The following is a 24,625-nucleotide window of genomic DNA, read 5'->3' on the forward strand; positions in this document are numbered from 1 at the left end:
GGGAGCCGTCAGCTGATCGGGAACATCCGTTCGTCTGATAACATGAACGGGCCTCCTGTCCCCTCCTGTAGCGCCCTCTGCTGGAGCTTTATGGAAATGTGATAGAAATAAAATAATAATACTTTTCTGTCGATCAGCAGAAATTATTAAATTATTGCTCCCTATTATTAATATTCTATACACTCTCGTTTTTTTAATCTATTAAAATATTTTCCTCGGTAATATGAATCATTCATCTGAATCATCTCACTATAAGTGTGTGATGACGCAATGGGGTGATGGCCGTGTGACGTCACGGACAGTGAGTCAGGTGACAGTCAGTCACGTGACAATACGCAAGGAGGAAATAACCAACTGGACGAAGAATAACAACAAATACTACTGTACTATTCTAAGAAGAAGAATTCACTTGAGAAATGGTGCGTCATGTTTCACACTGATTATATGGTCTTAATTAGAATGCATTGCAGTCTTTGATCCTATACTTTGTACAAAACAAAGCAGTTTACACTTCTTGGCTTTAGACTAGTAACCAGTCATGTTTCAGGGCTAGCTTTGTAGCCATGGACAGACATGTTTCAGGGTTAGGGTTAGGGTAGCCATGGACAGTCATGTTTCAGGGCTAGCTTTAGGGTAGCCATGGACAGTCATGTGTCAGGGCTAGCTTCAGAGTAGCCATGGACAGTCATGTGTCAGGGCTAGCTTCAGGGTAGCCATGGACAGACATGTTTCAGGGCTAGCTTTAGGGTAGCCATGGACAGTCATGTGTCAGGGCTAGCTTTAGGGTAGCCATGGACAGTCATGTTTCAGGGCTAGCTTCAGAGTAGCCATGGACAGTCATGTTTCAGGGCTAGCTTCAGAGTAGCCATGGACAGTCATGTGTCAGGGCTAGCTTCAGAGTAGCCATGGACAGTCATGTGTCAGGGCTAGCTTCAGAGTAGCCCCGCTCGGAACCCTACATACGTAAAGTTTCTGACATTTGGAAAAGTCATCCAAATGTCAGAAACTTTACATACGTAGGGTTCAGAGCGGGGCTAGCTTTAGAGATGGTATTGGTCGCCCTTTATATCATTACAGCTGGCCTGCTATTAGATTTATTTATTCTGAATCTGAATTCATTGTTTAACATCTTCTGTAGAATAGTATACCCACCTTGGGGCAGCGGTGGCCGAACGGTTTGCGGAGCGGTCTTGATATCGGAAGGTCGCTAGTTCGTATCCCCGGACCGGCACGTTAAAATTACCACCGCTGAAGTGCCCTTGGACAAGGCATTGAACCGCTCCCATGAAATGTTCTATGAGCAGGGCCTGGCTGTAAACAAGTTCTTGAGCTTAGTCCAGTTACCCTGCAGGGTAAACATAGTACCTTTCCTTTGTCCAGTTACCCTGGGTAAACAAAGTACCTTTCCTTTCCTTTTACCTACTCTTTTTTTTTTTTACCACAAATTTTTCTTTGACCTTTTCTACTGAGTTGGAGATCGGGGATCGACTCCATCACCAGCTCAGAGTGCTATTAAACGTTACAGTATTCACTTTTACAATAAATGATGCTTAAACCTTGCTGGACTGTCTTGAGTCTCCCAGTTCATTTCAGATGCTGTACATTTCCTGTCATTTCCCTGGACAGTTGGAATACTGTACAGTTTACCACACAAATTTGTCTCAAACAATTTGCTATGATCACGCACTGACCTAGGGTCTGTTTACGATGTGTTCTCTGTGTTTCAGACCACCGCTGCACTGACCCAGGGTCTGGAGAGAATCCCTGACCAGGTGGGGTACCTGGTGATCAGTGAGGATGGAGTGTTGGCGGTGAGCGTTATAGGACTCTGTTTTTCTTTTGTATTGATTGATTGATTTTTTCTGACAATTTCTATATCCTGAAATTTTTTCAGTACAATGTGATTAATAAATATTACAATTTAAATAATAATACACTATTTTTGGCATCTTCCACTTGAATTAAGGTGACTTCATTGGATTGACATAAAAAAGGACAGCTCAAACCCACAATGCAATAGTTGTCAAAAGTGTTTTGCACAAACATCAGTATTAGAAAAAAGTGAAAAATGAAAAATGTGTCTAATACTGTACGTAACTACTTTCAGCAATGGGGTAATATATATATTTGTTTTTGGTGGGTAGATCTGGTTGAGCATTGAGTCATTTTGAAAGTAGCTTTCAAGTCTAAAAAGTGTGGGCACCGTCTGTGTATGATGGAGAGAAGTTCACGATAAGTTAAAATCTCCACCATACGATTATTGTGAGTGGTTTTTGCTTATCACGATAATGACGATTAACAACACACACACACACACGTAACATATCTGTTGCTCTTGTTGACCGGCAGCGGTGGCCGAACGGTTTGCGGAGCAGTCTTGATATCGGAAGGTCGCTAGTTCGTATCCCCGGACCATCACGTTAAAATTACCACCGCTGAAGTGCCCTTGAGCAAGGCATTGAACCTCTACCATGAAATGTTCTATGAGCAGGGCCTGGCTGTAAACAAGTTCTTGAGCTTAGTCCAGTTACCCTGGGTAAACATAGTAACTTTCCTTTCCTTAGTCCAGTTACCCTGGGTAAACATGGTACCTTTCCTTTCCTTACCGTTGCATTCTGTGGTTATGCATATTTATTTAATCAATTCAAGCCATAATCTCATATTATTACATTTTCCTTTTGATCTTCAGTCTGCCGGGGAGCTGGAGAATGACGAGCATGCAGCGGGCGTCATAATGAGCATGGTCCGAACGGCCTGCCGCTTCAGACTGGACGGTTCTACAGAACCTCACTTCAAACGCATGTCCAGTAAGATTAACCTCACTTCAAACACATGTCTAGATTAACCTCACTTCAAACACATGTCTAGTAAGATTAACCTCACTTCAAACACATGTCTAGATTAACCTCACTTCAAACACATGTCTAGATTAACCTCACTTCAAACACATGTCCAGTAAGATTAACCTAACTTCAAACACATGTCCAGTAAGATTAACCTCACTTCAAACGCATGTCCAGTAAGATTAACCTCACTTCAAACGCATGTCCAGTAAGATTAACCTCACTTCAAACGCATGTCCAGTAAGATGAACCTCACTTCAAACACATGTCTAGTAAGATGAACCTCACTTCAAACACATGTCTAGTAAGATGAACCTCACTTCAAACACATGTCTAGTAAGATGAACCTCACTTCAAACACATGTCTAGTTAGATGAAGTGAACTTCAAACACATGTCTAGTTAGATGAACCTCACTTCAAACACATGTCTAGTAAGATGAACCTCACTTCAAACGCATGTCTAGTAAGATTAACCTCACTTCAAACACATGTCTAGTTAGATTAACCTCACTTCAAACACATGTCTAGTAAGATGAACCTCACTTCAAACGCATGTCTAGTAAGATTAACCTCACTTCAAACGCATGTCTAGTAAGATGAACCTCACTTCAAACGCATGTCTAGTAAGATGAACCTCACTTCAAACGCATGTCTAGTAAGATTAACCTCACTTCAAACGCATGTCTAGATTAACCTCACTTCAAACACATGTCTAGTAAGATTAACCTCACTCCAAACGCATGTCTAGTAAGATGAACCTCACTTCAAACACATGTCTAGTAAGATGAACCTCACTTCAAACACATGTCTAGTAAGATTAACCTCACTTCAAACGCATGTCTAGTAAGATGAACCTCACTTCAAACACATGTCTAGTAAGATGAACCTCACTTCAAACACATGTCTAGTTAGATGAACCTCACTTCAAACACATGTCTAGTAAGATGAAGTGAACTTCAAACACATGTCTAGTAAGATGAAGTGAACTTCAAACACATGTCTAGTAAGATGAAGTGAACTTCAAACACATGTCTAGTTAGATGAAGTGAACTTCAAACACATGTCTAGTTAGATGAAGTGAACTTCAAACACATGTCTAGTTAGATGAAGTGAACTTCAAACACATGTCTAGTTAGATGAAGTGAACTTCAAACACATGTCTAGTTAGATGAAGTGAACTTCAAACACATGTCTAGTTAGATGAAGTGAACTTCAAACACAATGTCTAGTTAGACATTCATAAGTTAGACCTTATAAATGACTATTAAAGCCCAGGCTATAGAGCGTTGACGTGAGACCCAGAAGTGAATTCCCTCCATAGGCTTTTCCAAAAGTATTTATTTAAAGACGTTTATGCCGTGGACAAAGACAACTCCAGTTGTGACACAACATTTTTGACCGACGCTTAAAAGGTCTTTAAATAAATACTTTTTTAAATGTCTATATGAGGAAAATGAACGGGGAATAGTTTTCCTGGGCCCTGGTAGGGGGGCGGGACAGCGACGCTCTATTTAACATGGATATCATTACCATGGAAACATGTCATTTAAACCTTCTTTTCCTCTGTTTTGTTCCCCCATCAGTCATCCTGGCCGACTACACCTTCGTAGTGACCATCTCTGGACAGAAGGTGTTTGTGGTGAAGCGTCTGAACAACCATCAGGAGCCAGCGGTGACGGTCTAGAGCCAGCTGTGACGGTCTAGACCCAGCTGTGACGGTCTAGAGTAGACCCAGCTGTGACGGTCTAGCTGCTTCGCCACCGATGATACGGAGATGCTGAAAGGAACCGGCGTGTGTGACATCATACAGGACTATGCATGGCCAGTTTGGCCACCGGTGTTTTTTGTTTGTTCAGGACAGTCATTTACAGTAAGGAGGGTAAGATCATAACCGGCAGTGATTGTGAGGATGTAGATGCCATCGTGTGCACATGTACTGCACCGTGACCGCTGTCTGCTGTCCGACATGCCAAGGTCATTTACTGCAACAAGTCGTTGATTGTTGGGTGTCTGTGATGTACAGTACAGAGGCTTACAGCTGTACTGTACATGTACAGTACAGTATGCTCTCCTACAGTCGTGCAGAATAACTCCATCTGAATGGGATGGTTTTTGTTTGTTGAGATGTGCTTCTGTTTTACCCGTTAACCGCCCAAACAGTTTAACCCGTTACTGTTTTGTACAGAAGCATCGACTAGTATTATATTATTGCTAGTGTATTATTGCTCCCCTTCCATCTGTTTATAAGTTCTTTATGTTGTATTTTGACTGAGATATGCTTTAAATCAACATAAAGAACTTATTGTTTATAAGTTCTTTATGTTGTATTTTGACTGAGATATGCTTTAAATCAACATAAAGAACTTATTGTTTATAAGTTCTTTATGTTGTATTTTGACTGAGATATGCTTTAAATCACTGGTTCCCCAAATGTTTCATGTCAAGGACCCCCAGATTGACACCCGTCATTAGCCCCGCGGACCCCCCATTTGAAGAGACATGCCAGGGACCCCCATGAGAGACTTTTATGGCACTAGCTTCATTTCTATTTCTATCTCTGGGACCCCCAATTTATATTGTAAAAACAGTGTTACTTTAACTATGAGAGTGTACAAATGGAACCAATAACGGGTCCATTTGGTTCCTAACTGTCATTTAGCTGGGGACCCCCTGGAACTCCCTCAAGGACCCCTGGGGGTCCCCGGAACCACTGATTTAAATGACAATTTGATTATGATGGGTATTTAAGGGTGAAATAAATCTTGTTTTAAAATCATAATCTAAGCGTATTAATTATTACAGATATCTATACATGCTTTTTCAAAGGGTACACGAATAATCTCGTTCTCTGCAACTTTTGATTCAAAATTCAAGCCCATTCTTGTGTTAGACAATACCGGGTTAGGGTTAACCCTTAACAATACAGATGCTCATTTGAGCTTAAACCCAGCCAGACTACCTAGACTAGAGCTATCTTTTTTTTTAAATCAAACCTAATTGCCAAACAGTATTTCTACAGTTACTGAATAGATTAATATTCTATTCGCTCCTCTGACATTTAATTGAAGTGTGAATCAATGTAGCTGTAATTGTCGTTCTTCACCCCAGTTTGCAGGTGTTGTCGTGGAAAATTTAAATCTTTGTTTAAAAAAAAAAAAAAGGTATAAAAGTATGTTTAACTTTAATTTACTCCGGCAACTCAACTCTGAGTGAACAGACGGTACTTATGATAAATACGGTAACAATCTTTCCCATGAGGAATATTGGAACATTGGCAGACAATAAAAACAGTTGAAGAAAAAAAAAGACACTTTTATTGCATCATAATAATGGCCCTTGGAAATACTTCAGGTCCTGCATTCTTCACATTGTTACGGAATGGAACTGGCCCTCGGAATCAATCGGCTCTCTGGAATGAGTCGGTCGGTCGGTCGGGCAGGGAGGAAAGAACACGCTAGACAATAACTTCACTTCCCCTTCACCTCTCCCTGACGCTGTGCTGTGTGCTCTACTCTACCATCAACCCCCAAAACACAGGTCTTAGTACTGCCCAGTGCCCCAAAACCCAGGTCTTAGTACTGCGGCTACTGCCCAGTGTGCCCCAAAACCCAGGTCTTAGTACTGCCCAGTGTGCCCCAAAACCCAGGTCTTAGTACTGCCCAGTGCCCCAAAACCCAGGTCTTAGTACTGCCCAGTGCCCCAAAACCCAGGTCTTAGTACTGCCCAGTGCCCCAAAACCCAGGTCTTAGTACTGCCCAGGGCCCCAAAACCCAGAGGCCTTAGTACTGCCCAGTGTGCCCCAAAACCCAGAGGCCTTAGTACTGCCCAGTGCCCCAAAACCCAGAGACCAGTACTGCCCAGGGCCCCAAAACCCAGAGGCCTTAGTACTGCCCAGTGCCCCAAAACCCAGAGACCAGTACTGCCCATATACTGTCCAGTTATTCCATAACAGCACAACCTTCACATGTTTTTTGTTTTTGTCAGGTTTTTTTTTGGTAAAACATGCAAATTAAAACATTTTTGTACTGGTGAGGGAGTTTTGGGAAGCATGAAGAAAAAAAAAATATATATATATATATATAAACAGTCTAAGAAACATGTGAAGAACGACACGGGGAATAACAGGGAAGAAAAAGACTTCAGGACAGGAACTGAGCGCAAAGTCCAAACAGACACACTTATAATTTAAAAATAAACAAAAATAAAGGAAAAAGGTTTGCATTTCCCTCCCTTCCTCCCTTCCTTCCATGCCTCTTCTCTCCGTCACAAACACTGGTTGGCTCCGGGCGGCCCTGCTCCTCCTTGGGTCCTCCGTCCGTCCTAGTGCTTGGACAGCTCGTTGGACAGCCAGTCCAGTCCCTCGTAGAGACCGGTTCCCTGGGTAGCGCAGGTCGCCTGGATGTGCCACTGAGGAGAGAGATGAGAAACCCGTTAGTCAGGGGGGTTAGTACAATGTTAGTTACAAGTCGTAATACTTTATAGTTGATCTGTGTGAAGTGTTGTGATGCATTGGGAGGAAGTAGGGAACTATTGTGAATGGACCGGGAAGGGAAGTTGTTGCTGTGTGTGTGTCTGTGTGTGTGTGTGTGTGTGTGTGTGTGTGTGTGAGACATGGCGTAGTGCCAAATAAAGCAATTTGTTGAAGAGACAAAAGAAAATGTTCGATAGAGGCATTTGGTCAAACATAGTGCGTCTATTTGATTTGGTCGCCCCACCAGCGCTATGAGAGAAGGAGAGACTTAAGGCCTATTCATAGTCTGGATTTTCGGTGGTGAAGTGACCACCGCTCCGGTGGTGAGCTGACCACCGCTCCGGTGGTGAGCTGACCACTGCTCCAGTGGTGAGGTGACCACCGCTCCGGTGGTGAGCTGACCACCGCTCCGGTGGTGAGCTGACCACCGCTCCGGTGGTGAGCTGACCACCGCTCCGGTGGTGAGCTGACCACCGCTCCGGTGGTGAGCTGACCACCGCTCCAGTGGTGAGGTGACCACCGCTCCGGTGGTGAGCTGACCACCGCTCCAGTGGTGAGGTGACCACCGCTCCGGTGGTGAGCTGACCACCGCTCCGGTGGTGAGGTGACCACCGCTCCGGTGGTGAGCTGACCACCGCTCCAGTGGTGAGGTGACCACCGCTCCGGTGGTGAGCTGACCACCGGAGCTGAAATAACGTTGAGCGGTGGTGAGTAAAAACAGAGAGAAGGGCTGGAGCGGTGGCGGTGTTTTGCTCTTCACCGCGGCTCAGTGACGTCATGTTGTAGTTCGGTGGTCACCTAACCACCGAAAATCCAGACTATGAATGAGCCTTTACAGTTCGGCTGCGCAGGCTCTGCAGGCCCAGTTTGTCTACTTACAGTCCGGCTGCGCAGACTCTGCAGGCCCAGTTTGTCTGACAGCTCGCTCACTGGCATGGCGTTGGGAAGGTCCTGTTTGTTGGCGAACACCAACAGCACCGCCTCCCTTAACTCGTCCTCTTGCAACTACGGGAGGGAAAAAGGACAGGTTTTTAAAGTGAATATGACTTGAGACCAGTGAGACGGTAAAAACCATATAATATGCCATTCTGGGCGGGAACCCCTTTTGGTGTTTTAAGCATTATGTTATACTTTAGCTATTGAAAGATAGCAGATCTACAAGCTCATAGTGCGGCACCGAGTGCCACGCTACGAGCTTGTAGGTCTGCTATTTTTGAAAAATCTTTGAATATATATTCTTTCAGAGCGAACCTTTTTAACTTCTTTGCTTCTGGGGGGTCCCTGGAACAACATATTTTCAGATGGGGTTCGGTGGCCAATTTCATATAATTCTATGAAAAAGGTTGAGCACCACTGATATAGAAACATAGTGTTTAACCCTGTGAGAACCACTGACATAGAAACATAGTGTTTAACCCTGTGAGAACCACTGACATAGAAACATAGTGTTTAACCCTGTGAGAACCACTGACATAGAAACATGGGTTTAACCCTGTGAGAACCAACCATATAGAAACATAGGGTTTAACCCTGTGAGAACCACTGACATAGAAACATAGGGTTTAACCCTGTGAGAACCACTGACATAGAAACATAGGGTTTAACCCTGTGAGAACCACTGACATAGAAACATAGTGTTTAACCCTGTGAGAACCACTGACATAGAAACATAGGGTTTAACCCTGTGAGAACCACTGACATAGAAACATAGGGTTTAACCCTGTGAGAACCACTGACATAGAAACATAGGGTTTTCAGAAACTTGTCAGGATTTAGAAGACATTTGTAGGTCCTCAGGTCTAAATGGGAGTGAATTAAAACCATACTAAAAACCATACAATATAGTGAATTAGACCTGAGACCAGGGGACAGTAAAACCATATACAGTAGTTAGTACCCCCCAGAGGGCCAATGTGACATGACAGCAGTGCAGGAATATCCCTGTCAAATGTATTATTTTTCTGCTAAATTAGTACTTTATATTTATTAAAATCTTGTCTCATATTGAGACAAGATCAAAGGGACTGTCTACACTTTCTTTGTACGAAGGAATTGCTATGCTAAGGCACTTAACCCATTTTGACCTGAGATCAGATTCTAAAAATGTCTGTTTGAAAATGACAGTTTTCTGAAAAAGCTATGTTTCTATGTCAGTCGTTCTTCGATTTTTCTAAAATAGCAGACCTACAAGCTCGTAGCGCGCCACTCGGTGGCGCGCTATGAGCTTGTAGGTCTGCTATTTTTCAATAGATAACGCATAACATAATGCTAACACCAAAACGGGTTAATGTGTGTGTGTTCTTACCATTTTGACCAGTTCCTCTGCCGACTCGGCTACTCTCTCTCTGTCGTTGCTGTCCACAACAAAGATAAGACCCTGGAAAACACAGGTTCAAAGGTCAACGCATACCGTGAGGTTTAGTGAACTTATCAGCGAGATACCGTACCTCAGATACTGTATGCTGCAATTATCTATTTGAGGGATCGGCAATGGAATTCTACTGTACCATCTGTACGTTAGTGAATTGTATCATGAGTTTATCAGATGTTGGTACCTGTGTGGTGATATGAACAGTAGTGAACTGTTCGTTGGTACCTGTGTGGTGATATGCACAGTAGTGAACTGTTCGTTGGTACCTGTGTGTTCTGGAAGTAGTGCCTCCAGAGAGGTCGGATCTTGTCCTGACCGCCCACATCCCACACCGTGAAGCAGATGTTCTTGTATTCTACCGTCTCCACGTTAAAACCTGACGGGGAGAAGGGGGGGGTTGACATATCACAAATAAGAAGCATGATCTGTGAGACTGGAACCCACAGTAAACACCAGTATAAGAAGAACATTGTCAAATGTACTAAATAACCGGAGGAAAAAAAAGATTTGACATGAGATGTGTCTTTTATCTGATCTATTACTGCGTCTTATTTTGGCTACTGCCGAGTTATGCCTTATCAACCGATCTGCCTTCAGAGACAAGCCCAAACAGAACTCTATACTGTCTCCATCTGGACGGCAGCAGAACTCTACTGTCTCCATCTGGAGGCAGCAGAACTCTACTGTCTCCATCTGGACGGCAGCAGAACTCTACTGTCTCCATCTGGACGGAGGCAGAACTCTACTGTCTCCATCTGGAGGCAGCAGAACTCCATTGTCTTTATCTGGAGGCAGCAGAACTCTGCTGTCTCCATCTGGACGGCAGCAGAACTCTACTGTCTCCATCTGGAGACAGCAGAACTCTACTGTCTCCATCTGGAGGCAGCAGAACTCTACTGTCTCCATCTGGACGGCAGCAGAACTCTACTGTCTCCATCTGGAGGCAGCAGAACTCTCCTGTCTCCATCTGGAGGCAGCAGAACTCTACTGTCTCCATCTGGACGGCAGCAGAACTCTACTGTCTCCATCTGGACGGCAGCAGAAATCTCCTGTCGTCCATCTCTTAGCGTCTCTATTCTAAAACATTGGCTATTTGACAGATTTGGAGTAGAGGGGGAAAACATTTGTGATAAAAGTATATCGCCAACTTATGTAGGGTTTGATGCTTAAGATTAAACATTTCATCTCATGAATCCAATTCAATATGGCCTGTAAGGCAGAAGAGATTCTATCAGTGTTCACTGGCTGTATTAGTTGAATACAATCTAACTTATCTAAGGAATGTTTCAGATTACTGGATGGTAATATGGTGAACCTTTCTGTATGCATGTTGCCTTAAGGACAATATGTAGATACTTAAAAATTGGCTAATCGGCTCATTAAGAATCATAGCCTCTTGAATAGTTTTCATTTAGTTTTAGTCACATTTTAGTCACCTGGAATGTTTTAGTGTTAGTCTAGTATTAGTCGACTAAATCTACAGTTGATTTAGTCGACTAAAATGTATTTTGGAGGGCCTTGATGCCGTTGTGATGACAGATTGTACACTTGCTGAAAATAGCGGATGTACAAGCTCACAACGCGACGCGTTGTGAGCTTGTACATCTGCTATTTTCAGCAAGCAACCAAGTGTAAAATGACTTATACTGGATCTCTTGTCCACTAGTCCCTTCCTAACATTTTAGTCTAGTTTTCATTTGTTGACGAAATCGTCAGTATATTTAGTCTTAGTTGTAGTCATCATAGCTTAGTTTTCATTTAGTTTCCATTTAGTTTTCGTCAGTGGAAAAAGGTAGTCGACGAACATTTTCCGTCTTAGTTTTAGTCGACGAAATCAACACTGCTTTACATGACACCATATGTTGAGAGTTTAACTGTTAATTTACCAATGGTTGGAATACCATAATGTTACTGTTAATTTACCAATGGTTGGAATACCATAATGTTACTGTTAATTTACCAATGGTTGGAATACCATAATGTTACTGTTAATTTACCAATGGTTGGAATAGTGGTAACGATTTCTCCAAGTTTCAGTTTGTAGAGGATTGTCGTCTTTCCGGCAGCATCCAAACCAACTGCAAAACAACAAGAACATGAATCAGACAAACATTAAACTACCATTAAACTACCATTAAACTACCCAACATGTCAAACTCTACCTTAGATAGAATAGACCATTAAACTACCCAACATGACAAACTCTACCTTAGATAGAATAGATCATTAAACTACCCAACATGTCAAACTCTACCTTAGATAGAATAGACCATTAAACTACCCAACATGTCAAACTCTACCTTAGATAGAATAGACCATTAAACTACCCAACATGACAAACTCTACCTTAGATAGAATAGACCATTAAACTACCCAACATGTCAAACTCTACCTTAGATAGAATAGACCATTAAACTACCCAACATGTCAAACTCTACCTTAGATAGAATAGACCATTAAACTACCCAACATGTCAAACTCTACCTTAGATAGAATAGACCATTAAACTACCCAACATGTCAAACTCTACCTTAGATAGAATAGACCATTAAACTACCCAACATGTCAAACTCTACCTTAGATAGAATAGACCATTAAACTACCCAACATGTCAAACTCTACCTTAGATAGAATAGACCATTAAACTACCCAACATGTCAAACTCTACCTTAGATAGAATAGACCATTAAACTACCCAACATGTCAAACTCTACCTTAGATAGAATAGACCATTAAACTACCCAACATGTCAAACTCTACCTTAGATAGAATAGACCATTAAACTACCCAACATGTCAAACTCTACCTTAGATAGAATAGACCATTAAACTACCCAACATGTCAAACTCTACCTTAGATAGAATAGACCATTAAACTACCCAACATGTCAAACTCTACCTTAGATCATAGAATAGACCATTAAACTACCCAACATGTCAAACTCTACCTTAGATAGAATAGATCATTAAACTACCCAACATGTCAAACTCTACCTTAGATAGAATAGATCATTAAACTACCCAACATGTCAAACATCCTGTCAACACATCATGTGACATTTAATTTAGACCATAGCCTAAACTTTAGAAGTTAGAAGATCCTTAGCCTTGGATCAAGACTATCATAGATGCATTTTATACAGGCTGACTTTTACTTTCATATCGATGACATACCGTAGATATGCAAATGTGAAAACAAAATAAATGATAAAATACAGCTATGATGATAGTCTTGATCCAAGGCTAGAAGATCCTAAACCCCTATTTGTAACTCTGAGAGACCATTACAGGTCAAATGTGGTTCAATGTGTACATCTCTGAGTTAATATTAATAATATAAATAATAATATTAATAGACACTTCTATATAGCCAAAGAACAGAACAGGAATTCGTCATAAAGGAGGTTTAAAAAAAAAAGGGAAAAGAAACATATAGCCTACAGTGAGTGAGAGGGGAAAAGGGTGGATTGTTATTAGCCACACATAACATACAGCTGTCTTAAACTATTAACATAGACTAATAGTAACAATTAAGTCGTGTCGTATTTATAAATGACACGAATGAATAATGATCTCTCACACCCAGTCTACTGGTGGTGATGATGACATCAATGATCAAGTGACTGATCTGATGCTAATAACCACAGCTAGCTCCACATTAGCTCCTCTGGTGATCAATGCTGCTTAATTCTCCTCACCCATAAGTATCCTCATCTGTTTCTTTCCGAACAGCTTGGAGAACAGCGACGAAATGGTGAGGCCCATGGTGAGACAGCCAGCTCCGACGAGACGAAAATATAACTTTAATAATTAATAAAAAAAAATGTCCTGTGCTGCTCCTTAATGTTGTGAAACACAAACAGGACACAGAAACAGTGACAGTACAGTAACAGTACAGTCCTCACTGTGGGCGCAGCCAGCAGATCCGTCCCTGTGTGTGTGTGTGTGTGTGTGTGTGTGTGTGTCACTGTGTGTGTGTGTGTGTGTGTGTGTGTGTGTGTGTGTGTGTGTGTGTGTGTGTGTGCGTGCGTGCGCAGCAGAGTCTCCTCCTTGATGCCACGTCCAGTCCAGGCCAACGCGGAATTATTGACGTCACTCGTTTTTTTCCATTTAACTTTATTAAAAAAAAAGAAAAACATGTCGACAGTATATTATTTCCTCGTGAAAACCTTTATCAATGTGGTTTATAAGTAGAAGAAGGGATTGCACTATTTTTATTTATTTTTGTTACAGGTTGGTAAAATAATTCAAATTGTCCAAATCAAGGTTAAAGCATATAGGGTTAAAGACAATGATACATGAACTTAATAATATTTGTATATAATGTTTTTTTTATATTACAAATATACAGTAGAGTACATAATAATACAAATGTAGTCATATGTTCTAAATCACTTTTGTTATTTATATTTACACAATATATCTAAAAGCCGAACATGGGAAGTATTTTAGACCTTCCCAAAATGGCCGTCTTCACAGTCCGCGTCTGTTTTTAGTTTTACTGAAAGTTAAATGAGCTGCAGCGACCGGTAACATGAATGACACAATAATGAGTAACATTATTCGAGGAGTGGATGTAAATCAAGCAGGAGCAGCGTGTGTTGCAGTGTATACATTATGTGCAGGCCTGGTATAGTTAGTATTATATTCTATTTATATATAATATAATGTGCCATGTGACTGCCCGCCCCCCCCCCCCCCCACCCATCCAATATGGCGTCTCTCTGACGTCCACAGACAGCTAAACTACAGTGAACTGAAATGACAGTTACATTTCGAACGGTTTTCTTTGTTCTTCATCAATAATCTGTTGCATGGTTCCACTTCAAAGAAGAACTGATGATTCTGCCATGATTCAGAGGTAGGGATGGAAACTATAAAGCTAACGCTAATGCTAGCTAACGGTGTGTTATTGTTGGTAATGTAATGTAATGCTCAGCTAACGTTAATGCTAGCTAACGGTGTGTTATTGTTGGTAATGTAATGTAATGCTCAGCTAACGCTAATGCTAGCTAACTGTGTGTTATTGTTGGTAATGTAATGTAATTGTTGTTGTGAAACTCAGTCAAGCTAATGCTGTTTAGATAAACAATATGCTAACGTAGTTATAAATATACGTAGCCACCGTAACGATGATGCGGTCGTTTCTGAGTGACGTGTCCAAATCCAATGCAACGTCGCTGTCAACATAGCGTCGCTGTAACCATGGAAACGCGCAGAAGCGTGACGTCACATCGCTGGCGACTGGCGTACACAATGAAGGAAGACACTGACTGAAGACAGCAAGATCTGGGTTTAATCGGTGCTCTCGCCTTCAGTTGATATCAGGAGCTGTCTCTGCTAAGTCTAGATTGTTACCATAACTCTTTGTTCCTGTCATGCCTCTGCAGCTGAACAAAGCCATGGAGAAGTTTGGGATGAGTTTCGGGGGCGGCGGAGGGCCCGGCAAGAAGGAGCTGCTGGACACCATCGACGCCCAGAAGAAGCAGCTGGGTCAGTACCAGAACCGTCTGAAGGACGTGGTCCGGGCCTACAAGAGCCTCCTGAAGGAGAAGGAGGCGCTGGAGGCCAGCCTGAAGGTTCTGACCGTCTCCCAGGAGGTGGACCTCGGCGGCCAGCAGCAGCACGGCGGGGGGGGCGGCGGGGGGGACGACGAGGACGACGTCAGCGGCGTGGGCTCCGCCTCCGTGACCTCCGACCTCCCGGACGACCGCTGCTCCGTGCACAGCGAGGACAGCGTGGACACGGCCGCCTCCTCCTCCTCCACGGCCGCCAGCGTCGCCGGCGTGAGCGCCCGAGGGGGCGAGCAGGCAGACGAGGAGCAGCAGGGGCCGGGCGGCGTGGTGGTGGCGCCCCCTGGTGGCGGCGGACAGACGGCGGAGGCCAGCGGCTCGGAGAGCGGTATCAGCTCCAGCAGCAGCAGCAGCAGCAGCATGGAGGACAGGAGAGTCCTTCAGCTGAGGACTCAGCTCAACACCCTCACCAGCTCGCTGGCCACCGTCTCCCAGGAGAAGTCCCGCATGGAGGCCAGCTTCCAGGCCGACAAGCGCGTGGTGAAGCAGGAGCGCGAGGAGCTCCAGGGCCGTCTGGAGGAGGCCCGGAGGCGGCACGAGGCCGAGCTGCTGGCCCGCGACGGGCAGCTGGCGGAGAGCAAGGCGCGCGTCATCACCCAGCAGCACGAGAGGGCCCAGGAGCAAGGGGACCACGCCCTCATGCTCCGGGAGCTGCAGAAGCTGCTGCAGGAGGAGAGGGACCTGAGGCAGGACGCGGAGCTGAGGCTGGAGGACGCCAAGGAGAAGGAGACGCTGCTGGAGTTCACCCGGGCGGCGGAGCTGGGCGCAGAGTACGAGGCGCGCCTCAGGGAGACCATCCGGGAGCGCGAGGAGATGAGGAGCAGCCTGCAGGCCGCGGAGCGGGAGGCCTGCAGGCCGGACCCCCGGGTGGAGGAGCTGCAGCGGGAGCTGTCGGAGCTCAAAGGCCACTATCAGCAGCAGCTGCAGCTGGAGATCAGAAAGGTTTGGAAAATATCATGAATATAATTATTATACACGATATATACACAATTAACACATTCTGCGTGGGAACCCCTTTTTGGTGTTAGCATCACGTCATGCTTTAGCTATTGAAAAATAGCAGATCTACAAGCTCATAGCGTGCCACCGAGTGGCGCGCTACGAGCTTGTAGGTCCGCTATTTTTTTAAAATCAAAGAGCGACTGACATAGAAACATAGCTTTTTTAGAAAACTGTCAGGATGTAGAAGACATTTTTAGAATCTGATCTCAGGTCAGAATGAAAACTGTCAGGATGTAGAAGACATTTTTAGAATCTGATCTCGGGTCAGAATGAAAACTGTCAGGATGTAGAAGACATTAATCTGATCTCAGGTCAAAATGCGTTAAAGAACCACCATTCTTCTGTGCGTTAGAATTTGATCTCAGGTCAGAATGGGTTAACACATTCTGGGCAGGAACCCCTTTTGGTGTTTTAGACCTGAGGACGATTCTACAAAATGTCTTTGTCTCAGTTTTCTTAGTTTATTTATCTCAGTCATTTACAGTACAGTACATTTCAGAATGAGGGTTTACAGAATTACAGTTTGACTGAAACAGTTTGGGCTGAAGCCGAAGCTTATTATTATGCCCACCTTATTAATGATTCAAATAATAAAAGGGAAAAAAAGGAACATGTCAGTGGTTCTCAAACATTTTCATGTAAAGAAGCCCCAAAATTATTATGTAATTACTAATTGCCCGCCGACCCCCATCTGAAGATATGTTGTTCCAGGGACCTCCCAGTAGTAGCAAGTTAAAAACTTTGGCTCCGAAAGAATATATATATTCAAAGATTTGTGCCATTTTTCAAAAATAGCAGACCTACAAGCTTGTAGATCTGCTATTTTTCAACAGCTAAAATCTCCCACTTAACAGCTGGAGATCAGAAATGTTTGTAAAATATCATAATATACACAATATACACATTCTGGGCGGGAACCCCTTTTGGTGTTTTAAGCATTATGTTAAACTTTAGCTATTGACAAATAGCAGATCTACAAGTTCATAGCGCGGCGCTATGAACTTGTAGGTCTTCTATTTTTGAAAAAATCGTGAAAATGTGGTACAAATCTTTTTATATATATATATATTCTTTCAGAGTGTTAATTCACTCAGTGGGCTTGCTTTATACTTAGACTAGACTTAGCTACAGGTCTCAATGTTATGTTTTACTTGGTGTGCTAAGATAGAACCCCTTTTGGTGTTTTAAGCATTATGTTATACTTTAGCTATTGAAAAATCGTGAAAATGTGGCGCAAATCTTTGAATATATATTCTTTCACAGCGAACGTTTTTAACTCAAATCTTTGCTTCTGGGGGGGGGGTCCCTGGAACTACATATTTTCATATGGGGGTCGGCGGCCAATTACATTATAATCTTGGGGGTCTTTGACATGATTTTCATAAAACTGTCTGATTTAGAAGTCATTTGTAGAATCCTTCCCGGGTCAAAACGGGCTAACAAAATTAATCTATGAAGATGCTTAGTATATTGAGAAAAATCTGCCTGTTCTTCCTTCATGTCATTTAACACTCTATTATAGCTTAATTTTCCCTAATTACTGTAATATTGTCTGGGCTGCTACATATTCAACACATCTCACTAAATTTACTGATCATTCAAAAAAGGTTTCTGAGAATGATTTCACATTCAAATCGGTATGAGCCGTCTGCCCCGCTCTTTATTAAATACTCACTATTACCCATTGACAAAGTAAACGTTTTTCAGACCTGTTTATTTATGTTTAAATTCAAAAAATGCGAACAAGACATTCCGTCTTCTTTTCACAATTTCTTCCGTGTTACTTCTGACATTCACTCCTACCCCACAAGGCAAAGAGATCATTTTGAATTACCCTATTGTCGCACGTCCAAACATCAATCTTTCATCAAATTTAGAGGCCCTCATCTATGGAACTCCCTAGATGCTTCACTTAAATCCTCATTATCCTTGCCAATATTCAATATTTCTTCCTCTCTGTAGATTACATGTTTTACTTTGATGCGTTATATTTTCTTTTGTGTGTTTCTTGTTGTATTGTTTATTTCTGTTTTTTGTGCAGTCTGTGTTTTTATTTATTTACTGCACAACTGCCCCCCTTTGCCAACTTTTGTATTGTTCTTTATGAACTTTTAATGTTTAAACCAATGACCTCTTCCTACAGGAAAGGATTCCAAATAAGACAGCTGGCTTCATCCCTTCCTTGCATTGTATCTTTGTTCTTTGATATGTTATTGTCTATTTTCTGTACTACGTGCTAAATAAATAAACCTAAACCTAAATCTCCCACTTATCAGCTTGCAAAACTAGACTACCGGTAGTTGCTATTGCTAATTGGCTAACGGTTTGTGTTTTTATCTACTCTTGACAGGCGACGCAGGCGGATGAGCGCGCGCGGGACCAAACCCAGGCGGAGGAAGGTCGGGTGGCCAGTCTGGAGGAACGCGTGTCGGAGCTCTCTGAGCTGCTGGGCGCCGGCGAGAAGACCCGGCAGAGAGAGCAGCAGACGGCCCAGCGGCTGAGGGAGCGCATCCTTCAGCTGGACACGGAGAACAAGACCCTGGCCAGCCGGAGCTCCTCGGAGCTCAACATAGACGAGGCCAACCTGGACGTCAACGCCCTGAAGGAGAAGATGGAGAAGGTGAAGCGGCTGCTGCTGATGGCCTCTCAGAGGAACCCTAACCCCGAGAAGACGCTGGAGACGGAGACGGAGACGGTGCTGAAGGCCTCGGACGGCGAGAAGGCCGCGGCCCTCCACTACCAGCAGGAGCTCCGGCAGCTGAAGGAGGAGTTCGAGCGCTACAAGTCGCGGGCACAGGTGGTGCTGAAGAACAAGAACACCAAGGACGGCTGCCAGGCCAAGGAGCTGGAGGAGACCCGCGACCAGCTGGCCCAGCTCAAGGAGAAGTACATCGACCTCCGGATCCACAGCGACCGGGCGGAGAGCGAGCAGCGCCGGGACCTGGAGGAGCGGACGCAGGACCGGGCCGCTCTGCAGCAGAGCCACAGGCGGGACCTGGAGCACTCCGAGGCCCGGCACCGCGACGGCCTGCGTCAGATGGAGGAGGAGCTGCGCAAGCAGCGGGACCGCACCATGGCCCTGCTGGCCGAGAAGGACCGGGAGCTGCAGGCTCTGCGCTCCACGGTGCCGGAGCTGCAGCGTCTGAAGGACCGGGAGCTGCAGCGTCTGCAGAGCTACCGACGAGGGGGCGACGAGGGAGACGAGGGAGACGAGGAGGGCGCCGACAGCGACCACCACCGGGCCCTCGCGGACGACGACGACAACCTCCTCGCCGCCCGGGGGGGAGGGGACGACGACGAGAGCGACGTCCTGGCCCAGGCCCTGAGGCTGGCGGGGGGCCCCAACGAGTCCACCTTGCTCCTGTACGCCGAGCAGCTGGCCCGCAAGGAGGTGGAGGTGGCCGCGCTGCGGCGCCTCAAACACCGCCTGGAGGACGAGCTGCACCGGCTGCGGGCGGAGCTCCTGGCGCACGGCGAGCGCCGCGAGGCGGAGGCCGCCGAGCTGAGGGAGCAGCTGGACAAGCTGCTGAGGGACCGCGGCAGGGAGGGCTCCAACCTGGAGTACCTGAAGAACGTCATCTACCGGTTCCTCACGCTGCCCGAGCCCAGCGGGCGGCAGCAGACCCTGGGAGCCATTCTGACCATCCTGCACTTCAGCCCGGCGGAGAAGCGGGCCGTGCTGAAGCTGCAGGCTCAGTCGTGGTGGCAGGCGGGGGGCGGGGCGCGGTAGTGGATGTCTGGAGGAGGGATGGAAGCCACACCGGCTGCAACTCCAACAGAAAATCAGATTCTAAAAATGTCTTCTACATCCTGACAGTTTTCTGAAAAAGCTATGTTTCTATATCAGTCGTTCTTCGATTTTTCAAAAATAGCAAACCTACAAGCTCGTAGCGCGCCACTCGGTGGCGCGCTACGAGCTTGTAGATCTGCTATTTTTCTATAGCTAAAGCAAAACATAACACCAAAAGGGGTTCCCGCCCAGAATGGGTTAAGGTCAACCACACCATTCTGAGCATGTTATGCTTTAGCTGTTGAAAAATAGCAGATCTACAAGCTCGATCTACGAGCTTGTAGGTCTGCTATTTTTCAAAAATCACGAAAATGTGGCACAAATCTTTGAATATATATATATATATATATATATATTTCAGAGCGAACGTTTTTAACTCAAATCTTTGCTTTGCTTTGCTATTTTCAGACGGGAGTCGGCGGCCAAATACATATCATTTTGGGGGTTCTTGACATCAAAATGTTAGAGAACCACGGCCATAGAAACATGGGGTTTTTCAGAAAACTGTCAGGATTTAGAAGACATTTGTAGAATCGTCCTCGGGGTCTAAATGGGTTACGGTAAACGGTTAGAGTGACCTTAGTTAAAACAGCTTTGTTTGCGCGGAGTTGCAACTGGAGTGGTTTGGGCTTAACGAAGGAAGGAGAACTAACGATTCCAAACTGTTCACATGTGGGTTTTCCCTCTACGGTATATTTATCTTGGTGTGGCGTTTTGGGCAGAGACCACTTCACTTCACAGTCAAACGCAAGTATTGACACAAGGCCTAGTAGTTTACTGTGAGAATCAATATTATAGTTTGGTTACATGGCATCAGTCAGTGAACACCTGGAATAGATAATATTATAGTTTGGTTACATACAGTAGCATCAGTCAGTGAACACCTGGAATGGATAATATTATAGTTTGGTTACATACAGTAGCATCAGTCAGTGAACACCTGGAATAGATAATATTATAGTTTAGTTACATACAGTAGCATCAGTCAGTGAACACCTGGAATAGATAATATTATAGTTTGGTTACGTGGCATCAGTCAGTGAACACCTGGAATGGATAATATTATAGTTTGGTTACGTGGCATCAGTCAGTGAACACCTGGAATAGCTAAACAAGTAAACATGTTTTATAACATGCTTGTTCTTAAATGAAGGGAATTTCAGTGCTATAAAAATTCCTTTGCCGTTAATAATGTAATACCAGAACTTTCATTCCAAAAAACGAGACATTTCTATCTTGCAATCATTTGTGTATTTAGACCAGCTTTGTCAAACTAATTTAGTTTGAGTGATTAGGCTATAGAGCGTCGCAGTCAGAAAAACAACAAAAAAAGTGTTGTAACCTGCCGTTTTTTTCCTTCTAATTATTTCTTTCTTTTTTGGTTTGTTTGTTATGATTTGTCACGACAAGAGTTGGCTTGAATGGAGAAAATGAATGGAGAATCATTTCCTGGGCCCTGGTGGTAGGGGGCGGGACTGCGACGCTCTATACCGTGTGCATTATAAATAATATCTTTATTAATGCCTGCTCTCTTGTATTGTGTACAGTATATAATATACAGTATCAAGGACTTAACACTGTGGGTAATTTCTCAATGAGTCTTTTCAAAGATAACCTTTATTAATAATGCAGTACTTCCATATCGTGGATATTTATATTTTTGATTCCCTTGTTGAAATAAATGTTTCCCTGTTAATTCACTCAGTGGGCTTGCTTTATACTTAGACTAGACTTAGCTACAGGTCTTAATGTTACGTTTTACTTGGTGTGCTAAGATAGACCCCCTTTTGGTGTTTTAAGCATTGTTATACTTTAGCTATTGAAACATAGCAGACCTACAAGCTTGAAAAATCGTGAAAATGTGGCGCAAATCTTTGAATATATATTCTTTCACAGCGAACGTTTTTAACACATCTTTGCTTCTGGTGGGGGTCCCTGGAACTACATATTTTCAGATGGGGGTCGGTGGCCAATTACAGATAATCTTGGGGGTCCTTGACATGAAAATGTTTGAGAACGACTGACATAGAAACACGAGGATTTTCAGAAAACTGATTTAGAAGACATTTACTTAATGTCTGTGTTAAAGTTTAGATTAATCAAGGACAAGGAGCAAATTATGCACATCTTTACTGCCAAGGTATTAACTTCATCTTTACTGCCAACGTATTAACTTCATCTTTACTGCCAACGTATTAACTTCATCTTTACTGCCAACGTATTAACTTCATCTTTACTGCCAACGTATTAACTTCATCTTTACTGCCAAGGTATTAACTTCATCTTTACTGCCAAGGTATTAACTTCATCTTTACTGCCAAGGTATTAACTTCATCTTTACTGCCAACGTATTAACTTCATCTTTACTGCCAACGTATTAACTTCATCTTTACTGCCAACGTATTAACTTCATCTTTACTGCCAACGTATTAACTTCATCTTTACTGCCAACGTATTAACTTCATCTTTACTGCCAACGTATTAACTTCATCTTTACTGCCAACGTATTAACTTCATCTTTACTGCCAAGGTATTAACTTCATCTTTACTGCCAACGTATTAACTTCATCTTTACTGCCAAGGTATTAACTTCATCTTTACTGCCAACGTATTAACTTCATCTTTACTGCCATGGTATTAACTTCATCTTTACTGCCAAGGTATTAACTTCAAGAAAATATATACATTTAAACAAATTAGAGCAGGTAAGAAAAAGGCCAACATTTAGACTATTTAATAGGAGACACTCAAAGGGAGTGTAAATATGTAAGTAAGGTCAAGTGTGTGCATTTTACATTCAATGGAACCTGGCAACCTGGAAGTGTAAGAGTTAATGCTAGTACGTAATTTACACTAGGCTCCAACGCCGGTATCTTTCACCAAACATACAGTAGCAGATCTACAAGCTCATACTGTACTGTAACATAGCATAACTAGCAGCTCTACAAGCTCAACATATCACAGCTGGTTTAACGTGGACAGTACAGTGACTATTTGTAGGGCGTGTTGGGAAATAGCGCACTGCAATGCAAACTAAAAGTGTGAGACGATGCATAACCAAGTGGGCAGAGTTATAGACCGTGTTACAGCAGTTAAACTAATCTAACTAATCAGCAGTTAAACTAATCAGTTAAACTAATCTTCTGGAGAGGGAAAATAATTCCCTGGAAAATAAATGGTCAATAATTGTGCAGAGTAAATGCTAATGTTAAGTAGTAATGCATAATACATACAACTGTTACTAAAACACTTTTGTTCTTTCCAAACCATTAGCCAAACAAGTCTTCTCTCAAAGTCTCCACCCCCCCCCCCACCCCCCCCTAGTGAAAGAGTAAAGAATGGCTTCCAAGCAAACAAACAATTATAACACAAAACGTACAGTAGTAATTGCAAACAACAACCACACTGAAGAATGCCATGAGTAATATTTCCCCCACTGTGGTGGAGAGGAAGGAGATTTAAATAAATACTAAAGAGTACAGGACCGCTAATACAATGAATGATCATGAATGATCCATGCCACAAGATGATCAGAGAAATCAATCAATAACGGCCTCCTATTGTTTCCAACGTGAACAAAGTATCTTTGAAACATGATGAAAGTATCATAAGTACGCTCGGTTTTCTACGATAAGATTTATTTCTAAACTTTATAGACTTTAGTAATGTCACTATCCTACTAGTGGCAGGTACTGTAGAGGTAATATAATAATATAGTAATGTCACTATCCTACTAGTGGCAGGTACTGTAGAGGTAATATAATAATATAGTAATGTCACTATCCTACTAGTGGCAGGTACTGTAGAGGTAATAGTGACAACATCTTTCAAGGGAATACAAAAACAACAGCCCAGAATACGGTAGGTCAATGTCGCCCTCGTCCAGGAGAGCTGTGGATGTCTGGAGACCCAGGTTGGACTCCAGGGATCAGTGTCTGTGGACCACAGTCTGTAAGTCCTCTGGTAGTGAATAGACCAGTGTCTGTGGATCACAGTCTGCAAGTCCTCTGGTAGTGAATAGACCAGTGTCTGTGGATCTCAGTCTGCAAGTCCTCTGGTAGTGAATAGACCAGTGTCTGTGGATCACAGTCTGCAAGTCCTCTGGTAGTGAATAGACCAGTGTCTGTGGATCTCAGTCTGCAAGTCCTCTGGTAGTGAATAGATCAGTGTCTGTGGATCACAGTCTGCAAGTCCTCTGGTAGAGAAGAGACCAGTGTCTGTGGATCACAGTCTGCAAGTCCTCTGGTAGTGAATAGATCAGTGTCTGTGGATCACAGTCTGCAAGTCCTCTGGTAGTGAATAGATCAGTGTCTGTGGATCACAGTCTGCAAGTCCTCTGGTAGTGAAGAGACCAGTGTCTGTGGATCACAGTCTGCAAGTCCTCTGGTAGTGAAGAGACCAGTGTCTGTGGACCACAGTCTGTAAGTCCTCTGGTAGTGAATAGACCAGTGTCTGTGGACCACAGTCTGCAAGTCCTCTGGTAGTGAATAGACCAGTGTCTGTGGATCACAGTCTGTAAGTCCTCTGGTAGTGAAGAGACCAGTGTCTGTGGATCACAGTCTGCAAGTCCTCTGG

The 24,625-nt window shown here is 43.6% G+C and overlaps 4 protein-coding genes across 4 annotated transcripts in view; 3 read left to right on the forward strand and 1 right to left on the reverse strand.

The window, feature by feature from the left end:
* Positions 1–9,458, forward strand: part of chpt1 (choline phosphotransferase 1) — a 114,561-nt gene extending 105,103 nt beyond the window's left edge. Inside the window, exon 9 of the transcript XR_014568815.1 lies at positions 9,440–9,458. The gene's annotated coding sequence lies outside the window, so the exon portion shown is untranslated. The remainder of the gene's footprint in view (positions 1–9,439) is intronic.
* On the forward strand, positions 320–6,015 carry lamtor4 (late endosomal/lysosomal adaptor, MAPK and MTOR activator 4). Its single transcript, XM_083757988.1, has 4 exons — positions 320–419; positions 1,728–1,811; positions 2,690–2,807; positions 4,428–6,015. Exons 1-4 carry the CDS (start codon positions 417–419, stop codon positions 4,526–4,528), a joined length of 306 nt encoding a protein of 101 aa, XP_083614114.1. The 5' UTR covers positions 320–416; the 3' UTR covers positions 4,529–6,015.
* On the reverse strand, positions 6,142–13,542 carry LOC310853596 (ADP-ribosylation factor 4-like). The gene is made up of 6 exons (XM_083757987.1): positions 13,384–13,542; positions 11,684–11,764; positions 9,953–10,062; positions 9,621–9,692; positions 8,195–8,320; positions 6,142–7,251 (listed from the first exon to the last, which is right to left on the reverse strand). Exons 1-6 carry the CDS (start codon positions 13,448–13,450, stop codon positions 7,165–7,167), a joined length of 543 nt encoding a protein of 180 aa, XP_083614113.1. The 5' UTR covers positions 13,451–13,542; the 3' UTR covers positions 6,142–7,164.
* Positions 13,543–14,403: 861 nt separating this feature from the next.
* Positions 14,404–20,028, forward strand: gcc1 (GRIP and coiled-coil domain containing 1). Its single transcript, XM_083758244.1, has 3 exons — positions 14,404–14,546; positions 15,076–16,200; positions 18,611–20,028. Exons 2-3 carry the CDS (start codon positions 15,088–15,090, stop codon positions 19,988–19,990), a joined length of 2,493 nt encoding a protein of 830 aa, XP_083614370.1. The 5' UTR covers positions 14,404–14,546; positions 15,076–15,087; the 3' UTR covers positions 19,991–20,028.
* The last annotated feature ends 4,597 nt before the right edge of the window (positions 20,029–24,625 follow it).

The sequence above is a fragment of the Protomyctophum parallelum genome (assembly GCF_964188405.1).
Source record: "Protomyctophum parallelum genome assembly, chromosome: 22".
NCBI lineage: Eukaryota > Metazoa > Chordata > Actinopteri > Myctophiformes > Myctophidae > Protomyctophum > Protomyctophum parallelum.

Coding starts and splice junctions, on each gene's coding strand:
- LOC310853596 (XM_083757987.1), bottom strand. CDS start 13,450: ATGGGCCTCACCATTTCGTCGCTGTTCTCCAAGCTGTTCGGAAAGAAA. Junction 11,765..13,383: donor ACAGATGAGGATACTTATGG/GTGAGGAGAATT, acceptor GTTGTTTTGCAG/TTGGTTTGGATGCTGCCGGA. Junction 8,321..9,620: donor CAGAGGAACTGGTCAAAATG/GTAAGAACACAC, acceptor TCCCTCCCGTAG/TTGCAAGAGGACGAGTTAAG.
- gcc1 (XM_083758244.1), top strand. CDS start 15,088: ATGGAGAAGTTTGGGATGAGTTTCGGGGGCGGCGGAGGGCCCGGCAAG. Junction 16,201..18,610: donor TGCAGCTGGAGATCAGAAAG/GTTTGGAAAATA, acceptor TACTCTTGACAG/GCGACGCAGGCGGATGAGCG.
- lamtor4 (XM_083757988.1), top strand. Junction 1,812..2,689: donor GTGAGGATGGAGTGTTGGCG/GTGAGCGTTATA, acceptor TTTGATCTTCAG/TCTGCCGGGGAGCTGGAGAA. Junction 2,808..4,427: donor TCACTTCAAACGCATGTCCA/GTAAGATTAACC, acceptor TTCCCCCATCAG/TCATCCTGGCCGACTACACC.